Source organism: Drosophila montana, unplaced genomic scaffold (genome assembly GCF_035044405.1).
Source record: "Drosophila montana isolate Dmon_TW-CO22-7 unplaced genomic scaffold, ASM3504440v1 contig_2081_1, whole genome shotgun sequence".
Classification (NCBI taxonomy): domain Eukaryota; kingdom Metazoa; phylum Arthropoda; class Insecta; order Diptera; family Drosophilidae; genus Drosophila; species Drosophila montana.
This window is the reverse complement of record NW_026996991.1, coordinates 725228-746062: the sequence shown is the minus strand read 5'-3', so window position 1 is coordinate 746062 and position 20835 is coordinate 725228. Positions and strand designations below refer to the sequence as shown.

The window sequence follows — 20835 nt, the reverse complement described above, 5'->3', positions numbered from 1 at the left end:
GGGGGCTGGCGGCTGCGCGCACACACACACACGCACACACAAACACAGGCACAAGCACACGCGCTCACTCACTGAGGGCAACTCCACCCTCTTTTCGCGCCCCGGTGGTGAGTTTACGCCCAACAACAAAACATGCACACCCTTTCACCCTGGTTGTTGTTGTCGTCGTTTTCGTTGTTGTCGTTGCTTTTTTTCTTCCTTTTTTTTTTGTTTGTTTGCTGGCTCGTGGTTTGCGCAGTTTGCGCAGTGCTCGTCGCTTCCGTTTTGCGTTCTCTTTGCCTGGTTTTTCCACCACCGTCGTCTGAGGTTTTCCTATTGAATGAAATACACTTTTCGAGCTTTTGTTTTCGTTGTTGTTGCTGCTAGCGCATGCGTTTTGCAGCAGCCCGAGAAAAGAGAACATACAAATTATACGAGACGAGAGCAAAAGAAATTTTGTTTTTGCCTACGACTTTTTGTACGATATAGTACTCATATCTTAACGTTACAAAACTTTTGGCGCATGCTGAGTTTCAAATTTGTCACACCAGCCAGCGTTGCCATCTGCCATCGAACAGTACCCCGCCAGCGTTGCCACAGCATAGCCTCCGCGCTGTGCGTGGTGATTTATTATAACTTCAAATACCAAAATCATCCAAATTCACTTAAAGGCAGTTAAGAAAAAAAAAAAACAAATAAACAATACGCCACATATACACACATAAATCTTAAATCTGTCATCAATTTCAATTAATCTGCTCTGTAAGTCAACAATGCCGCCAACCTTCAACAATTAAATATTTGGACAATCCCGAAGGTCGCATTCCAGGCGATGATAAGTGCATTGTCATCGCTCTGAGTTTTTGAGTCTCGACTTTATGGTCCACTACGCATAATAATCAATTTCCATTTAGTTAAAACAAAGCCAAACAACAAATAAAACGAATGATTAAGCACGCTGCTTTTATACCCTTTAATTCATAATATTTGTACTGGTTGAAGTATTATATTTAATATTATAATGCACTTTTAGTTATTGTAAATTTATTTTAAATATAATTAATATAATTCTATTTTATGAGGTATATTAATAAACCTAGTTTTTTAATGTTTTCACTACTGGGAAAAGTAGCTTGAAAAAAAATTAGTTTTTTAAATAAAATCTAAACTTAAAATAAAAATCAGGCGACTTTTAATTGGATTTTTAGAATCAAACAACTGATAAAGCAAATAACAAAAGCTAAACTCATTACTCATGCGCCTTGTGTGACGTCGTCTACAACAATGACGCCAGCCTCGGCTGTGTGTGTGTATGTGTGTGTGTGTGTGTATGTCGCAGACCCAAGTGCAAGCTCCACTTGGAGACGTGACGCGACAAAAAGTCGCTGCTGAGCCCCACAATTGGTCGCCAGTTAGCAAGAGCTGTTAACCAACAACGAGACAAGCTGGCAAGTGTCGGGTGACTAGCTGGAAATTCGATTAAATCATGAGGGTTTTTGTGCTCAGTTTTGGTATTGAAATGCATTTTCGAAATGGCCACTCAAATGTTAATTAATGTTAATAATACGGCTAATGTGCGTTTTTCATGGGCCATTTGATTAGATATAGGCCAGAATGAAGATGCTCGTGATTGAGATATTAAATGCGTTTGTTTAGGTTAACATAAAACTGTTACCTATCACAAACGCGCCGCTTTGTGCGAATCTCATTCTAAGATAAAGTACTGATTGCCTAGCAATCAATACATATTATGCTAATTAGAAATTTGCTGTTATTATCATTAGCATAAATTAAAAAATAATCACGATTACAAAGCTAACAACGACAAAGTCATCAATTCCACCAATTAAAATTACAAGTACCTATCAAATTAAAATTGCAGTCGGTTAAAAATAAATATAGCTGGAAAGTTTTCTTATTCTACCTAATGGCAATAAATAATTAAAGGTTTCGTATGGACAAATTGACTTAAATATAAGACGGAAATGCCATAAATATATGAATCTCTTAACTCAACCGTAAGTTAGGTCTTTTAGATATTTTTTGTGACCCAACTGCATTTTCGTATTGAACGGCCTTGCATAAATCATAATTGAAACCACGTTGAGCCGCAGACAAACACTTCCAACCCACACACACACGCACACCCACCTACACACTTGCGACCCACCCACTTTCTTTCTATTGCGTGTCGCACAAATTACTGTCAAATTTTATTTTAGGCATTTCTTTTGTCCGTGTTCCACAAAGATCATAATATACCCAGCTGCTGGCTCGAGTGTAACCTTTGTTTGGGGCTTTAACGGGAAACTTACGGCCGTGTGGGCTTCTATTTTTTAGGTCATTTGCAATTGAGAGACAACTAAATTGGCTTTGGCAATAGATTTGCTGTGCCATAAAAACAACAAGGGTTCACGAGGTGATCGTAATACATTTCGTAGAAATCTATTGGAGAATTATTTGCATTGGATATATGAGTTGTTATTGACTCACACGTTGCCCCGTTTCTAGTTCTCTCTAGAAACAAATAAGCACACATATCATTGACACCAATTAAATCAGCAAGAATTGCGTTTAAGCGGGAAAATGCAAGCGTTGGCAGAATGTGGTTAAAATGAGCAACAACTGAAATTGAATTGGCCTCGCAGTTGCCTCCATTTCGAAAGCTGTTTTTGGATTATATTCTCAAGTTACCTTATGGAAACTGCTGACTAGAATAGCTTAACCAAAAGGAAAAACCTAAGAAAATCTTATGAAAACATTTATAAATTTATTAATTCGTTTGCTTGGCTTACTTTTGTTTTTGGCAACAGTTGTTATTGTGGCTAAAATTCATAAATATTAATTCAGTTATTTGCATTTAAATGGCTTGGTACAAAAGCATTTCATTTGATCAATGATTTGTTTTGTGCATCATAAAAGTAGCTCAAGACGATGAGTGAAACATGTTATGGCCTCAAATAAACACACTCAAATGCGTTAAGCAAGCTGCTCAAAAGCTAAACGCACTCTCGTAACAGATACGGCTACGGAGATAAAGATAAACATGTGATTTCCAGCTTTCTCACTAACCAACAAATTACGAGCGCAACGTAGCGGTACTTTCAAGTGTTGTTGTTGTAGTTGTTGTTGTTGTTGTAACTGCTCAAAGCTCTTTGATAGCTATTTTGGCTCTGGTCTCTGATCTTGGCTCTCAAGTCTCTGCGCACAATTTTATTGTATTTTATTGCCCCTTGAAAATGGGTCTATTGGTTTTGTGTACATGTATGTACCAGGCAGCAGAAGGCACCTGCGATCCCATTGTTCACATCGGCACAGACTCAGATTGTTTCAAATCATCGATAAGCTAGCCCATTCCTGGGAAATCTATAAAAATCGGTATCGATAAATGCTGATCCCTTTCTTGCAAATTTGTCCATTTGCTTTGTGCAATTGTATGTAACGGCAGAAGAAGGCATCGACACCGATTCTGATCATTTCAAATCATCGATAACATATCCCGCTTATGTGAACTCGATAAGAATCGTAATCGAAATACGCTGAGCCCATTATTCAAAATGGATCCATTGGGTTTGTGCACGTGTATGTAGCAGGCAGGTGAAGGCACCTGTGATCCCATTTTTCACATATACACAGGTTTCAAATCATCGATAACCTGCTCCGCTTCTGTGAAATCGATAATAACAATAATCGAAATACGATTTTTGAGCATATCTAGAAGCTTATAAGAGCTAGAGACTCAAAAATGTCATGTAAGCCGCATATAGCATACTCAACTCCAGAACTCATAACTTTTTAGTCTCAACCCCCCTTTGCAATCAAAATTAAAAGTAAATAATTTGGCAGACTTATAGTTACACACATTTGGATGTCAAATTTAAGACCAGTTAATTTCCTTAAGAACGGAAAACAAGCAGCGAAGCTAATCAAGGTCAATGCTGTGTTTAGGGTATCTGCTAGTCGTTCATTTCCGATCAGACAACTTAGTACTTGCTGCGTTTGCGTTTGGTTTTGCGTTTTTCTCTCTTTCCCTCTCTCTCTTTCTCCCTCTCTCCCTCTCTCTCGCTCTCTTAGTCTGTGGCGCTCGCTCGCTTGGCTTTTTTGAGCTTATTATTTAGTGTTCCGATTTTCATTACGTGGTTTCGTTTTGCCATGCGGACGTCTTCGTGTTTTTGTGTTGTTGTTGCTGACGCTTGTTGTTGCTCTTTTTATATTTTTCACTGCCTGCCTGGCGGGTATTTAAAATTTCCTCATGTCGATGCCGCTGCGCTCAGTTTCAGTCAGTTTCAGTTTCGGTTTCGGTTTCAGTTCGAGTTGAGCGTGCGTCGGCATTGGCAGCAACTTCTTCTACAGCGATATTTGTGAAGCCGTCACGACAACAACAGAAAATTGTTGTTATTTGGATTTTGATTGAATCCAAATTTTTTGGTTAGTTTACGCCACTAATTTGTTGTACACTGTATATATAAAAAGTAATTTAATGAAATCAAGTGAAACTCGCGTCTCTCGTTAAAGCCTTGAACACATGTGCTTGCCAAATTGTGCTAAAAGACTATTCGATATCGAATTGAGAATCGATTGCCAAACGTAAACTAAATCAATGCGAAACGGAAGTGCTCTGACGAAAGCCGCCGCCGCTTCCTCGCCCCCACGCCCCACAACTAAACAGTGCGCAAAGTTATTTTGTTATTTTATTTTGGAAAATATTTGACACCAAGAAATTAGCTGATCTATTGATCTACTGTGCTTTGTTGACTTGACTTGCTCTTCTATTGATACGCTGACTTTTCACTTTGCCTGCAAAGCCAATTTTCAATTGTTGTTTGTGTTTTGTTTTAACTTTGCGACAAATGTGTGCGTGGTTGTGTCTGCTGTGTGTGTGAGTGTGTGTGTGTGTAGAGTTTTTCGCGTCGCAAGTCAGAGTTGGTTTGTTTTTCACGTTTTGCGCGCTCTTGCTGGAAAATTCATTGGCGTTGCGTTTGGGCCTTTTATTTTATTTGAAGGTTTCGGGCTTTTCGGTTATTCGGTTATTCTGTTTTCCGTTTTGGCCTGCGCCGCACAAATTCTGTCGACATTTTTTCGACAGCGTGGCCAATTTTGTTTTATATGATTTATTTAATTTTTGCCCGACGGCTATTTTTTTTTATGATGTCTGAAACCGGTTGGCCAAAATGTCCATTTAACTGTGTTTTATTTATTTATAATTTCTTTTGACTTGGCAGCAGCCCGAAACAGCAAAATCCCATTGTCTATTTGTTCAACAAAAAAAATTAATAAAAAAATAGAAATAAAGTGCGAATTGCTCGAGTATCGACTGCTTTTTCACACCCATTGGCGGAAGGTATATTCAATGAGGCGCGGCAAGTTCGTTGCCTAAGTCTTTTGATTTAGACAAGTTTGCACGCGACATTGAAAGCATCAATTATGCGAGCACATAGACACACAGAAAAAACAGACAACAATTTGATTGAACCCGTCAAGCGTTTGTAGTTTCAATGTTAAGGTCTGACAACAATATGCAAATGCCAGCAACAACGACAACAACAACAGCCAAAGGCGGCAACAGCTGAAACAAAGACCCAGCCCCGAAAGTAAAGTGCGCGCACTTAATACGCACTATAAAAAAGCAATTGTTGTTATTGTTGTTGTTGTTGTTGACGCTTTGTATATGACGACTCGCCCCCAAAAACGGCTATCAAGTTCAGCCAAAGCGATGCGTTGCATACACAAACAAATTGTTACACATTTTGTTGCTATGCCGGAAGCTGCGAATTTTAAATATATATAAAAATATCGATAAGTTTATAAATTATAATAAAACCCAAAAAAGTGAGATTCGTGTTGACAGAGAGATCTTGCATCGTTAAATAGAAAGCGCCCATAAAATGTGTTTGGCACTTTTGTTGTATTTTTTTTTATAAATTCGTCACAGATTTTTTTCTTAAATTTTTGCCAGCCCTTACAAACGTCACCAAAACGCTTTCAGACAGTGTTCGTTGGTTGTTTTGTGTGTTTGCTGTTTGCTGATTGTTGTTGCATTTACGAAAGAGGTCAAATGGCTAAACACATAGACGCGTGTGTGTCTGTGTATGTGGCTGAAAGAAATTTCAAAAGATTTAATATGCATAAACGATTTGCTCTCTCGCACATTCGAACACATTGTTGCCCATAGATACCCGCAGTTGGCCATAGATACAGATACTCAGCGACTCCGATGCTCTGTCATTTTGTTAAAACAAAATTAGCAAGCGAAACGCAAACGTAGCAAAATTATGCAAATCTTGAAAAATTTACCAGACACATGGGCTTTTGTATATATATTTAAACGGATGCATAGATAAGTATATACACCTATATAAATGTATATATGTATATGTCTATATAAAAGCAGATGCACAAGCGCATTAACGGGCTTATCTATATACTGGGCATACGTAGAGTTTGCCCTGCCCGAAAAATAAATCGCATACAGCAATCCTTACGCTTCATTGCGTTTTCGGCTGTGATGAATGCAATAATGCGAAACTTCTTAGTTTTTGCTTAATAATTATTTGCAGGCAGCTGCAATATAACGCAAACAATTTTACAATTCAGAATCAATTCGAATTTTGTAGGTTAAATCTGTTCATAAGCTTCATGAGGTCGCCGTTTCAAATCCAGCAACAGTTAAAATGGAAAGAGGCAATAATGAAAAATGAATCGTTATCAACAATTATAACTAATAATTTTGATTTGATTGCATTGTTTAATTAACTACAATGCTGTCCATATAAAAGGTAGTAAAAGATGGCAGACATATTATATATTTTTAAAAATTTAAATTTGAGCATATAAGTTTCTTTGACAAGTCCAAAGCTATTGCAAGACCACTGGAACATTGAACAATTATTGATTTGAGCCGAACAACGCCGGGTAATTAACACAACTTAACTATTTTATGTCGCTCTCAAAGTTTCTATGTGTTTTAGTACCAAACCTCACTTATTTAAATTAGGTTTTTCCAATCCAACAATAATCAACTCAACATCAAAAAACAACTTGACTATATTCTTAAAATAGAAAAAAAAAACTTTCAGGCATTCTACATATAAGCTTTGAGCAACGGTTTGCCATACAGTTCATTGACTTTGAGTTGAAGCTTAACCGATAGCGCATATAAAACATGGCGCCTTAGGTCAGATAAAATTATGCTGATATTGCCCAAGACCTAGTCCACATAGAGTTTCATTGGTCGCTGCGAACAAAACCAGTTTCTGGGCATTGAATATAGTTTGAACCCAGAGCATGATGCGGCATTCTGTGCGAGATCTTAGTTAGCAATTCAATAATACACCGAGAAACCTTAGTTTACATAATTCTTAGCTCAATGTCAACATTTGAAGTGCCTTGAAAAAAAAAACCAAAATAAAAATAAAATATTTAAACCGAGTCATTGGTCAATTAGCCAATCAGTTGGGTAAAAAATTAATTTTTGACGGCTTTTCATATGTGAAAATTGAAAAGTAAGCGAATGCTATTGTTGTGGCCAGCGATTCGCTAAGCACGCCCCTAGAAATCGGTTGGCTAATTAATTACAAAACAAATGAAAACCGCAATTACGAAAACTATTAAAATGCTAGACATGTTTAATTAGCGTCAGGTTGTCAAAAACTGAGGAAACCAAAATCCAAAATCAAACGATTCGAGATATTATCTGGGGCATTAGCTTATCGCTGCGCACAAGCTGGAAATCAAAAAGAAACTTGGCCCTGACCGTGCATCTTAAGTTGCAGGTCTTAACGAAAATTAAAAAATTAAAAAAACAAAAAATATTTGTATATACATATTTAAAATGATAAAATAATCAACAACAATTCGACTAGCGTCCAACTCCAAATTTTTAAATCTTTTATACAATTCGAGTTACTTTTCAACGCGGCCTTGACACAAATTCACGCGCTGAACAAATCACTGAAAATGATCAAAATTAATCTCAAAATGGCTGCGCAGTTTTTGGCCACAATACGCCTGGGACCTTAGGCAACCTCAAAAAAAAAAAAGAAGAAAAATAAAAACAAATTCGTGTGCGGCACACACAGATTTACAGCATGTGGCTTGGCTTTGTATATTACACATATTCGCGTAATTAGCCACTAATTCGATGAAGGGCTGCTGTTAGCACGCGCAATTTGGTAACCGTAACCAAGACAATTAACTCCATCTATTTGTACAAACCAATATGTATATGAAATACTGTCCTGAAATTCTTACTGAAACTCAGCAAAACAGTGCTTTGGAATATTCGACTAAATGGGGTGAAAACAAGGGGCAGTTTGCAGGAAGCGAGCTTAGCAAATGGTTCAAATTCAGAAGCGATTTCCACAATTTTCGAGCTAAATATATATAAAAGACTATGCTGACTGAGCCAAGCTGAAACTCTTACTGAATATTCGACCAAGTGGGGGCAAAACAGCTTAGCGAACAAGTGAAAGAGCGCTAGTTTCTCAAAAATGCAACGTTTTTAATTCATTTACAAACCGCTATCAACTCGTAAATGCAAAAGTATAAACTTTATTACAATTAAATTAATTCTCTCCTTATAATTGTTTGTTGATCATTTCCAACCGAGCTGTTCAAATACCCATATATTTATCTCCGGGCTCTTCAGTAAATTGGCTTCAGGTTATGCACATTAGTGAAGTTTTGCCAGGCATCGCAGACAGTCTGACGGCCGTACCCAGTGTATTCGCTGTGCGGTGTGTAGTTTGTGTTGACGGCCAACAAGCTGGAAAAGCTATCAATGGGCGTTGGCTTACGGCTCAGCGTATTGCTTTTGACGGTCATCCGAAAACGTGGCGGCTCCACGCACTTTCTAGTCTTCTTGCGCTGGTTCTGATCCTTGCGAGCAATTGCTCGATTGACGCCATCAAACCGCTTGTAAACAGGTCGTGGCAATCCCTGCCAGGCCAGCTTTCTGCGCGGCGGCTGCTCGGGCAGCTCGATATCCTTCAGCTCTTCTCGACGCTTCTCCTCGGCATAGACCGTCTTCGGCAAATTGAACACATGCGACTGCAACAAGGATGAGGGCCGGTTGGGGGTATCATCTTTAATCAAGTTCATACGATTGAAATCCCGGGCCAGCAGAAACTGCTTCTCCATGCCGCTGGGCCGACGGCGATTAGGTTGGCCTTGGTCCTTCGCAGCAGGCTGAGGCGGTTCCATGGGCGGCACGTCAGTCTCAGCCAGCTGCATGGAGTGGGTCTGAAAGCGGCGCACACTGCTGTCATAGGGCAGACTGGGCTTAACGAAACCGCGACGTTCAGTTGAGTTGTAGCCGGGTGCACTTTCATCATCATCCTCCTCCTCCTCATCGGCAGCATCCTTCGCCATTTCTCTAGCTCGACGCTCTTCGGGGCAAGTGTTCCAGGTATGCCAGTATTGAGACTCATCCTCCTGATCACGCTTCTCCAACCAAGCCTCGCTAGCATAACGGGTATCTAAGCCATCAGGTGGACTTTGGCCATCCTCAGACTTGGGTATATTGTAGCCTTTGCGCGATTCGCGCAACTCGCGCTCCTGACGCTTCACCTCCTTCAGGCGCTGCTGGCGACGACGACGACTGTATTCCTCGGCAGTCTGGTCCTCGTTTTCCTGCTCGCGAGTCTTGCGAGGATTTTCAGAGGAGAATGATGTGTGCTGTGTGTACTGTGACACAGGCGTTTTAGGCTCCGAACGTTGCTGCCATCTGATTTTGTTTTCTTGGATGATGCGCTCCTGGCGACGCTGATGATCCATTGTGTCCTGCGTGATGCGGCGTCTTGATTCCGGATCCTTTGGGCTGCTGGGTGTGCTCTTGGAGCTACCATCAACCATATCGTAGTTTTCACCGCGATAGTAGCTCTTGTAGTGGCGATCATCGTAACGCGGATCGAAACGCCTTTCCTCGCCATATATGTTCTTCATCTGCACATCCGCATCCTCGCCCCGCTTCGACGACCAGTCGTGGGGATCATCCGACTGATAGTTGCGCCGCTGATCAAAACTAACGCAACCCACCTGAATGTCCTGCGGTATTCTTTGCCAGCCGCGCTGCCGCATAACACGCACGCATTGCTTCAGACTCTTCGCCACATTCATATTTCTTGTTCAGGGACTATCACGATTGCTTTTTATGTTCGTTGAATTTTGAAAAACTTTTGTTAGTTATTTGTTTTTGTGTTAAATATTTTCCAAAAATAGAGACCAAAATTTTGTGAACTGTATTCCCCGGGAGCTGAACAAATAATAACAGATCTGATTAACTGTACAACTCGAAACACAATACACCTTCAACTTAAACAAGCAATAGAGGCAGATTTCAAGGCCTGCTCAGTAAACTTAAGTCTCTAATTAAATAACATAAATCCTAAAGTGAAACATAAGCGATCCATAAGTATTTAGCCTCTATCGCCTACAAAAGGAGAATATAGATATACAAAATTTGGTAGATAAGATGTCATTTATAAAAGGGATATCGAAGAAGAAGAATTGATTCCATAATATCGTTAAATATTGGTTTTTAGAGATAGCTGCATACTCAAAACTTGAAAAAACTCGTTTAAAGTTAAATTTTTTTTAAATAACTAGTATAAAATCAATTTTCTCAAAAAGCTTTGAAAATTATTTTGAAACTGATCGGACGGTTTTTCGCTAATTAACCACAGTTATGGGTGCAATTTCCCAAACCGCTCCTTATGTAGAGCTTTCAAAATAAGTTTGAAGCAAATCGAACAAAACTTAAAATTTCATAGAAAAAATCTTTGAATCGCACTTTGCACCGAGGAAGCTTTGAAATGAGAAACACGTCTCAAAAAATTTTTCATATAGATCCTTGGATATGCATTTGAGCGCGAAACGTCACCCACCAAATCTTTGACCCCCATTTCCACGAAGGAGGAATGGATTTCTCGAAAAGTGTGAAACACCCCTCAAATGAGTTTAAACAAAAATGTTTGAAAATGAGCTTGAAGCTGATCGGATGGTAAACAAAAAAGTTTCAAACAAACGTTTTTCGCGAATTTTCGACACTTGCGGGTGGAATTTCCAGAAATCCCGTCTGAACGTACACCTTCATCACATAAGGTAACTACAGTGAAAATTTCAGCTTCCCAGCTCTTACGGTATGGGCTTTGCGTTGATCACCAATCAGTCAATCAGGAGAAACAGTTTTATGTATAGAGATACGTATACCATAAGCAGAATGAATAAATCATTTTTAGCATATCGCCAAAAAGCGATTTTCAATAATATCGATCAAATCGATTTTTGATAAAATCGATAAAAATTGATTTTGAGACTAGGTTTTTGAGGCGTAGCTCAGCTCTTAAAAGAGCTATATGCAACAAACGGTAGGTAATATGTCGATTATATGAGGAACATTGCACTTTTATCTTCCCAACCAGAATGAAGAGAAACTCATGTTAAGTTAATTTTTTATAACTTTCAGCGTGCAACCGTAGACAAATCCAGCAGCAAGTTGGCGCCACCCACAAATCTAGAGCCCTACACTATGGCCGTCATAACGGAGCATGGCAACAGCAATCACAACAATAACATTAACACCAATAGTAAAATCGGGATCAGCAAAGCTGGAACTGAATCTCCGAACAGCAGCCAGCGTCAGCTAAGCACCGCCCTGACAGTGCCCGAATTTTTTGCGCACAAAAACATTTTCGTGACCGGCGGTACCGGGTTTCTGGGCACCGTTCTCATCGAGGCGCTGCTGGACACACATCCCGATATCGGCACCATCTATGTGCTGGTGCGTGGCAAACGCAACTTCGATCCCAACGAGCGCATCAATCGCTTGCTCCAGAAGCCGGTGAGTGTTAGATAAACCTCGTCGAAGGGCAACCCTTCAACCACGCCTCCGACAACTTTTGACCGTAGGCTGACCCATTTCGACCCGGGTCCATTATTCAAGACAATTACGGCCGCCTTAATGGTGCGTTAATTTGTCGAAGCCGAAGTGTCTTCCGCTCTGGCCCCTTAGCAGGCCTCTTTAGCGGCTCTTTGTATAGCCAACATTTGTAATAGCCGCATATCTGAGTACCACATATGTATGTAGATACGCATGTCTTTTTGGGCAGATCTCTTGACACTCTTTTAATCATTATAATTTTAAACGCACTTTTAATAGCGTAATAACAAAATGTACTTTGTTTTTTTTTTATTCAACTATTTTACACACTCTTAAGCATACTTTAAACAAAAAGCGTGTAATAATAAATTTGATGAAATTTCCAGTTTTTTTCTGAGTACAGACGGTTTTTATTTTTGTGTAAGGCGTGGGCATTGCAATTATTATTATATGAGCATAATAATTAAAAAATTATATAAATATTCCCATCTCTATCTTCCCAATCCATAGATCTTCCAGAAGTACAATGAGAAAACGCTGGCCAAGGTCGTGCCAGTTGTGGGGGAGCTGACCGAGCCGAACTTTGGCTTTGGCAACGATCTGCTACAGGAGCTGATCGATCGTGTGAATGTAATCTATCATAGCGCCGCCACGATCAGGTTCAATTCACCTTTGCGCACGGCTATATTCACGAATCTGACGGGCACCATGCGCACCATTGAGCTGGCCAAGCAGCTGAAGCAGTTGTCCGCCTACATCTACTGCTCGACGGCCTTTTGCAATAGCAACAATCGTGGCCTGATCACCGAAGATGTGTACAAGTCACAGTTCGATCCATACGAGATGATGAAAATGGCGGAGAACGAAGAAGCCTGGGTGGATTTCACGCAGCAGAAGTGCAAAAGCTACCTCAAGGATCATCCCAATACGTATACATTTACCAAGAATCTGTCGGAGAATCTGCTCATGGCGGAGATGTCCGGTCTGCCGGCAGCCATAGTTAGGCCATCTATAGGTGAGTTCAGCTACCAACGAAACTTCCAATAAGAATAAACTATGTCCCATTCATAGTTTACGGCACACTGGAGCATCCCATGAAGGGCTGGGTGGGCAATGCCAATTCGGGGCATTTGGGTTTCCTGGCCGGATTTGTCAAGGGCATCTTTCGCACCATGTCCGGCCGTGCAAATGCCGTGATTGACATCATACCATGCGACTATGTGATCAACAGTTCCCTGGTCATGGGCTGGTATGTGGGCACACGTCATCTGGATAAACCCGAGATAATACACTGCACATCGGGCGAGGTGAATCCGCTGACTCTTTCGCAATTCTGCAACATAATCAATGACAGCGTGGAACGTCATCCGCCCAACAGCTTTGTGTGGAAGCCAAAGACAAAGCTGCGCAATGGCTGGCGCTATAATCTGTTCTTCTATCTGTTTCATCTGCTGCCCGCTATGATCTTCTATATTCCGGAAAAGCTCTTTGGCATTGGCATGCCGCAGCACACGTAGGTGGTCACTCTTCTCCAAATGTGAGCTCTAAATAATCCCATATTTGAATACCGCAGCGCCTATGAGTACATGCGCGTGTTCCAGAATGGCACCAAGGCATTTGATTATTTCCTGGACAAGGATTTCCGGTATTCCATGAAGAATGCCCTGCGCGTCTCCTCACTGATCCATGACAGCGATCGCAAGCGCTACAACTTCGATGCCAGCCGCTGTGATTGGTCCGAGTTTATCGATCGCTGCCTGATCGGCATTAGACGCTTCTACTTCAAGGAGTCGGCGGTGACCACACAATGGCATCGCAACTATTGGAAGGTGTAAGTGTTTGTAATCTGAATTTCCAAGATCTTCATCTAATTGTCCTCAATTTCAGCTTCAACGTCCTGTACTATGCCGGCTTTGTAGCGATCTTTGCAATTCTCTACTTTGCGCTGACGCCTTTCCTAGGCCTCCCAGTTGGCCTGACGTTGGCTGTCCTTGTTTGGGGCTTCCTGGTCTGGTTGTAGAGCTCGCTATGAGAGGATCGTGTTCGCTCATATTGTGCAATATTCAGTCCAAAATAACCTTTCACACCTTCAACTCAGTCGTCTTCATCGTTATAATTGCTCTTCATAGGATATATCATGTATTTTTACTTTAAGTTCTCACACTTGAGTACAAGTCAATTGCAAATACGAGTATAGTAAAAATCGAATAAACAAATCAATCAATACACATTGCAATGAAAACAAGCTTAAAACTTAGCTCAAAACTTAGTCACATTAAAACAAATAGTCCTGGTATATAGTCAAATAGTCAAATGTTTGTGCACTTGTAAATTACGAAACAAAATGGTAATGATAAAATATTAACTATGTAAACTATTAATGAAATAAATACGACAATCTTAAATGTTAAGCTAAATTTTACAAGAGTTTTCTTAAATAGTCTAAAGCATACCTAACCCTAACCTGAAAGGACTCTCTTCCACTTACTTACATACCTTATAAGAAATTTGTTTTCAACCGATAGTGCTTTTGTCAGCTTTATTATATATTTAATTTATCTCTGAAGTTTCCTAGAGTCCTGTAAATTAGCTGAAAAAAACCCAATTTATTGAAATTGAGATATTTTGAGATATTTACATGACATGCTATTTAAATTTCTGTTATAAGTTCGTTTTCAGTGTCAGCCCCAAAGTATGCTACAATGCGTGCAGCTAATCTTATTTTTTTTTTATTTATTAATCTTTAAAGCTTTTGGTTGGCAATAATTAACATTTTCTGATATTTAAAACAGTCTGCTTGGAAAATAGTATTGTTTTGATGAAAATTAAAATTCTGATCCATAAATTAAAAGTGTTTTAGTTATTTTCATTTTATTTGAAATTCGCAACAGAGTTCTTTACTAAAATTATTTCTGTTAAAAATTAACCGTTACGGTTGATCAAGAAATACTGGCTAGTCCCCTTGCTAAAGACGCCACTGCACAACTGGTTTGGGGCTGAACACGATATGACGATGTTATTCATAATGCTGATCGTTGGCGTACCGAGAGATACGAGACGCGATCAACGCGAGCCGATGAAACAGTTTCGCTTCGGCCGGCAAACGTGCAAGTTGTGAGTAGTAAACGCGCGCTCCACGAAGAGTTCCTAACGAGCACAGCTACCCACCCATACACAAGCCAACGTAACTGTTCACAGATACATATACACACATATATATTGTGTGTTTGCATGTATGCGCGCATATTGTTTACTACCCGCAGCAACAGCGCTAAAACAAACAACCAAGTGAAAAGAGGAAGAAGCGACGTTAAAAAAAGCTAAGTTTAGAGGCAACGAAAAAAAGAGAAATTTTGTACATTTCTGCTGCGATAGATCAATCTATATAGACGATAAACCATTGAACTGCAAATTTGCTGATTTAATCAACAACTGCTTGATTACAATGGCCAGGTAAGCATATTTGGACATGGACTTGCACAATAGGGCATCATTTAACAAATACCTCTGGCTAGTTTGACAGCTTTTATCAGAGTGTCTGTGTGTGTGTCTATGTGTGTTACAGTGTTTCTGCTTTTTAATTTAAACATGTGGTGCAAAGTTCAGAGCTGTTTGCCAAAGTCACAACAGCAAATTTCAATCTTCGAAGTTGTAAAGCTATAAATACCCTAACAGCTGCACGCAGTCTACATTTTTAGAGAGTTTTTGAACATATGCATGTGGCTGCTAGGTTACGTAAAGATCTTACAGTTAGAAGCAAAACAATATTAACATCATTAGTGCCATAAAGAAACACTATATAAACTCGACTAACTTATATTACCCACATTCCATGCGCCGCTTAAACTTTGACCTGCGCAATACCTAAAGCGCAAGCTCTTGATATATGTACATATATCATCTGCTGCAATCTGAATGGCGGTAATTGTTCAAAACGAGAACTGGTTGCTCTGGCAGCATCTCTCTCTCTCTCTCTCTCTCTCTCTCTCTCTCTCTCTCTCTCTCTCTCTCTCTCTCTCTCTCTCTCTCTCTCTCTCCCTCTCTCTCTCTCTCTCTCTCTCTCTTTCGCTAGACCCTCAAGCTGCTTGGAGGCGTTGTTGATAAATGAAGCAGGAACTCTAGTGGAAAAATACAAAACACGCTAAACCCCATGGTGGCCAATCCCTATGGATGCCCAGTCAAAAGAAGCTCCATTACCAGCAATTATGTCCACAAATAGCAATTAATAACCGTCTGTTTGGCCTGTCTCTATGGACGGCAACAAGGTCGGTTCTGTCCAGATGGTTGTTCAGTTAATAGCGGCTCCTGTTTATGTGCGAACCTAGAATTAAAATTGAGTCGATTAAAACTATTTTTAGATCTAAAATATATTCATATATCCTACCCGGAATGACTTGGTGTCGTGGAGTTGCGTTTTTTAAGCTGCCGATTTGTAAACTTTATAAATGGAATTAATGAGTATAATAGAGAAATGCATTTTTGTAATACAACTATTCCACATAACTGACCTGTTTGCATAAATCTAACTTCCAGTGGCCGCTTGGCACTTGTGCCATTTATAGCGCCCACAATTAATTGCTATAGATAAGTGTTCCACTTAACCAAGTTTGAAAGTCTCAACCAAAATCTAATCACTGCACTGCGCTACTCAAGATAAAAACACAATTTACTGTAGCGTCAAAATGTTAAAAAAAAAAAAATAAAAATTTAATAAAAAGTTAACAAAACTCAAGAGCCAGTAGTAAATTGGCTAAGGGCTTGCGTGGAAAAAAAAAAAATTAAATTTGCAAATTTTTAAAGCCAAAACCGCAACAACAATTTTAATTTATGCTAAGTTGTTGCCACGTTAGAAGCACAGGTGAGTGCCAAATTAAGTTTCGGTTCAGCTGCCAGGCGGTCACTTGAGTGTGGCGCAAAGTGAAAGCCTCATTTGGTTGACAGCTAGTCGAAGCGTTTCAGCCGAATCTGAAGTGGTCATCAAAACTTTTGCCGTGACGCAGCAGCTTGCATTTTGTTGCAGGCAGTGGGCCGAGCTTTGAACTCAAGGGCCTCAAAATTGCACAGAGTATGCAAATTGATCAAGTGCCCATTATAGCTAAAGATTGCACACATCAACAACAGCCAATTGCCATTTGCGGGCCAATAGACAATAAATAAAGAAAAAACAGCAAACAAACAAAAAGCAAATTACGCACGAATCATTTGCTTTGTTCATTATAAAATCATTTGCCACGACCAGCGCAGCGTAGACAAGCCGGAGACATGTTGGAGAAACAACGACTGGAGCATCATTAGGGCCAAAAACAAAGCGGAGTTCCAAATTAGCTAATTAAAATTGCTGTTGCGTGTTTTAAAAAACACAAATCTTGGGTCTTATCCAGAGCATCTTAAAACTTATATGACCTACTTACTACTAACATATGCAACTTTGATGTTCATTTGTGTGAATTTGTCTTGTTATTATACCAGAGGTTGCAGAGGTTATTATAATATTGTCACGATATGTTTAATGCATAGAAAACGCAGGAGACTACGATCCCATACTGAAGACTGTCATAACTCTAAAAACATGATCTTGTAGAAAAAGGAGAAGAAAGAAATACATATGCCACATACGCTATATTAACATAAGCCAACTCCAATATACCCTTTTTTCTAGTTCTATAATATGCAATATTCTACTATTCACAACTTAGTTTTAGCTTAGGCTTTTTAATGGCATGATATTCCCTTATTAGTACTACAAATTTCGAGTGTTTGAACTTCTGTGATCCCACTTATATCATAAGACTTGCCATTGATTGTTTCGCTATTTCTGTACGCTAAAATCAACACGCCCACAGGTCATTAAAAGGCCGCCTAGGAGCAGTCGTTAGTTAGATAAATATTGCAGCCGACTGACAGCAGATAGAACTCACATATATGATATCCCATAGCCATTACCATATAAAGAAACTAGTTTTGAGCTTTGGACATTGGAGCACTACGTTAGGAGAAATGCGACGAACTTGATGTACGCTACCAACACGAAGTTGTTGCTGCACAGGCGCATTTTTGTTGTCATAATCAAAGCAACTATTGAACGTGGCGAAAGTTTTTTTCTTATGCAAGAGAATCTGTTAATAAATGAAACAGCGTTAGTTATATAAACAAGTTATCATATTTTCACTAAATCAACTTTACCCATGCAGCTCGCCCATCGCAGATTTCTATGCGGGTCGCAATGTTTTTATTACGGGTGCAACTGGCTTTGTGGGCGTCACCATAGTCGAGAAGCTGCTGCGAGATGTGCCCAATGTGGGCACCCTGTACCTGCTGATGCGCGCCAAGAAAGGCAAGAGCGTGCAGGAGCGCCTGGAGGAGCTGAAGAAGAACTCTGTGTTTGATCGCTTCAAGGAGCTACAGCTGGAATCGCGCCTATCTAAGATTGTGCCCATTGAGGGCGATGTCGGCCTAGAGCACTTGGGCATTTCAGAAAAGGATCGCGAAACGCTTATCGAAAACGTGAACGTGGTGTTCCACTCAGCTGCCACCCTTGACTTTTTCCAATCCCTGAAAGAGACAACGAACATTAACTTGCGTGGCACACGTCGCGTTGTGGAGCTATGCAAGCAGCTGCGCCACTTGGACGCGCTGGTGCATGTGTCCAGCGCATATGTAAATGCATACATTACGGAAGTGGAAGAGAAGCTATATCCCTCGCCCGATGATCCAGAAAAGATTATACAGCTGGCGGAAACGCTCAACGATGAGGCGCTTAAGGCGTTGGAGCCCAAGTGAGTTGATGTATTTACAATTACTGAAAGTTATAAATTTTAACAACATTTTATAGATTGCTCAAGGATCATCCTAACACTTACACGTTCACAAAGCATCTGGCAGAGCATGAAGTGGCCAATGTGGCCTCACAATTCCCCTGCGGCATTGTACGCCCCAGCATGAGTAAGTGAATTTCATATACCACAAAAGCTATTGATCTCATAGAGCCATTAATTGATTGCAGTCACTGCCGCTTGGAAGGAGCCCATACCTGGCTGGACCATATCCAAGAATGGACCACAAGGCTTCTTCATGGGCGCATCCAAGGGCATTTTGCGTCGTTTACCACTGGATCCCACTATTATTATGGACTACATTCCCATCGATGTGGTGGTAAATGGCATTATAACCACGGGCTACTACGTCAATTCACTTAAGTAGGTATTATTGCATGGACTTATCCTGCTAGCTAACATTTCCATCCCATTGCAGAGTGAAGAATGCGGATCGTCCCGCAGAGCTGCAGATCTTCCATCTGACATCAAGCACATACAAGCCATTCCGTTTCGAGTTTTTGAAGGACAAAATTAATGGATATTTGCACGATTATCCACTCAACAGCGCTGTCTGGTATCCCAATCTACGCCTGGTTAAAAGTTTGATGCTGTTTCGTCTTGGCGCCATACTATTCCATTTCATACCAGGCTTCTTCCTCGACTTGGTTACCAAACTTTCGGGTGGCAGGCCCATGTGCGTTGCTAAGTCTTAACAAATGAGTAAAATTAAGTTTGGGGTGCCGAAGGTTATCATTGCAAACTGACCGATTTTTCGTATTGAAACTATAAGTTATGGAAGTCCGTTGTTGATAAGATTTGGCTTGTATATTGAGAGCATAAAACAGCTTGTAATTTCAGTTTTTGGGGTGAATAGTTTAGAAAACCAAAGTGTTTTTCATACACAAGTTTGCTTCCGACCGATCTTTGGCAACTAAGTGATACATTGGTCGCATTTATCCAACATCGGCCAATTCTGCCTGCAAAAAAAAGGAATTATCTCAAGTTCGAATAAGATAGTTTTTAAACTGACAGACTGATCAAGAATATAACCACTTAAGGGGGTACAGCATGTCTTCTGCACCTTGTTAACGCTCTTTGCAAGCTTTTAATTTAAAATTGATCTTCACAATTCTTTTACTCACAGCTTGATACGTCTTCATAAGAACGTTTGGAACTCGTTGAATACCTTGGAGCGTTTTATATTCACAGAATGGCATTTTGACAGCAAACGTCTACTGGCGCTGTCCAAAACAATGAATCTAGTGGATAAGAAAAAGTTTACCATTGACATCGGGGAACTGACATGGGATGAGTACTTTGCCAACACAATCCGAGGAGTGCGTCAGTATCTGAGCAAGGAATCGCCCAAGAATCTGGAAAAAGCACGTCGTAAAGATAAAATGTTAGTAAATATTATTAGAATTCACTTGGAGTATTTATCACTTGTCCTCCTTTTTTACAGCCTCCTGGGTCTGCATGTGGCGCTCCAGCTATTATTCTTCTACGGCATTTTTAAGCTGATTATTGGCGTGACTGGCATTTCAGCTGCGAAGGCGGCTCTTGTCTTGCCATTGTTTTACTATCTCTTTGGACTGATTTAGGGCCATTTTACATCTGCGAATGTATGTTAAATATATAGTTGAACAATTTCTCAAATATTATTTATGGTTAATGTAATTTGATCAAGGTTTGGTATTACAGCTCTTCATTTATTCTAAACGCAAATATAAGACAATCAAGTTGCTTATGACAGTTTGAAAGCAAACCAAACGCTGTGTTTAAATTGTTTTATTTGTAATAAAAGATAAACTAACGGTAAGATCGTTTGCCTAATTATTTTAAATATTTTACCTGTTGTGTTTAGTCATTCCAGATTCTTCTCAATGTATCAAATGAAATATCGGTATATTTAGCTGTGGATATATCGATATTTATTTAATAAAAATCGCCTGATATTCATCGATTATCTTTAATCTACATTTTAAGACCCGATCCCTTTTCTTTAAGCAAACTCCAGACCGAGTAAAATTTTGAATTAATTAACCAATATTGATACAGGGCTTTACTTACACCAAACAACAACGACATTTGTCAAATTTTAAAGTTATCGCTGTTAATAACAGTTCAGCAAAATGTTAAATTTTACTCTCTGTTATCAATCAA

General features: G+C 39.8%; 3 protein-coding genes and 1 long non-coding RNA gene across 6 annotated transcripts; 2 read left to right on the top strand and 2 right to left on the bottom strand.

Moving 5' to 3' along the window:
• Nucleotides 1-4250: 4250 nt before the first annotated feature.
• Nucleotides 4251-14274, top strand: LOC135426605 (putative fatty acyl-CoA reductase CG8303). Of its 2 annotated transcripts, none has more exons than XM_064679788.1 (6): nt 4251-4407; nt 11444-11818; nt 12368-12872; nt 12929-13370; nt 13431-13688; nt 13745-14274. In XM_064679788.1, exons 2-6 carry the CDS (start codon nt 11507-11509, stop codon nt 13875-13877), a joined length of 1650 nt encoding a protein of 549 aa, XP_064535858.1. In that variant the 5' UTR covers nt 4251-4407; nt 11444-11506; the 3' UTR covers nt 13878-14274. The 2 variants fall into 2 exon arrangements, with proteins under 2 accessions (XP_064535858.1, XP_064535857.1); XM_064679787.1 differs by lacking the exon at nt 4251-4407 and adding an exon at nt 11319-11345.
• On the bottom strand, nt 8510-10272 carry LOC135426686 (uncharacterized). Its single transcript, XM_064679929.1, has one exon. The coding sequence runs from the start codon at nt 10093-10095 to the stop codon at nt 8623-8625; it is 1473 nt and encodes a 490-aa protein (XP_064535999.1). The 5' UTR covers nt 10096-10272; the 3' UTR covers nt 8510-8622.
• A 673-nt stretch (nt 14275-14947) lies between the features above and the next one.
• On the top strand, nt 14948-20442 carry LOC135426606 (putative fatty acyl-CoA reductase CG8306). Its single transcript, XM_064679790.1, has 7 exons — nt 14948-15310; nt 18049-18633; nt 18690-18799; nt 18861-19053; nt 19109-19366; nt 19817-20074; nt 20135-20442. The coding sequence occupies exons 1-7, from the start codon at nt 15303-15305 to the stop codon at nt 20271-20273; spliced, it is 1551 nt and encodes a 516-aa protein (XP_064535860.1). The 5' UTR covers nt 14948-15302; the 3' UTR covers nt 20274-20442.
• Nucleotides 15678-18173, bottom strand: LOC135426607 (uncharacterized). 2 transcript variants are annotated; one of them, XR_010435927.1, is made up of 4 exons: nt 18041-18173; nt 17776-17973; nt 16242-17716; nt 15678-16178 (listed from the first exon to the last, which is right to left on the bottom strand). It is a non-coding gene; the product is annotated as an uncharacterized LOC135426607 (long non-coding RNA). The 2 variants fall into 2 exon arrangements; XR_010435926.1 differs by having other exon boundaries at nt 16242-17973.
• Nucleotides 20443-20835: the final 393 nt, after the last annotated feature.

Bases quoted from the DNA above. Each gene is read 5' to 3' on its own strand.
- LOC135426606 (XM_064679790.1), top strand. The intron at 18,634-18,689 runs GTGAGTTGATGT...AACATTTTATAG, and splicing joins CTTAAGGCGTTGGAGCCCAA to ATTGCTCAAGGATCATCCTA. The intron at 19,054-19,108 runs GTAGGTATTATT...ATCCCATTGCAG, and splicing joins TACTACGTCAATTCACTTAA to AGTGAAGAATGCGGATCGTC.
- LOC135426686 (XM_064679929.1), bottom strand. From the start codon at position 10,095: ATGAATGTGGCGAAGAGTCTGAAGCAATGCGTGCGTGTTATGCGGCAG.
- LOC135426605 (XM_064679787.1), top strand. The intron at 11,819-12,367 runs GTGAGTGTTAGA...CCCAATCCATAG, and splicing joins ATCGCTTGCTCCAGAAGCCG to ATCTTCCAGAAGTACAATGA. The intron at 13,689-13,744 runs GTAAGTGTTTGT...CCTCAATTTCAG, and splicing joins CATCGCAACTATTGGAAGGT to CTTCAACGTCCTGTACTATG.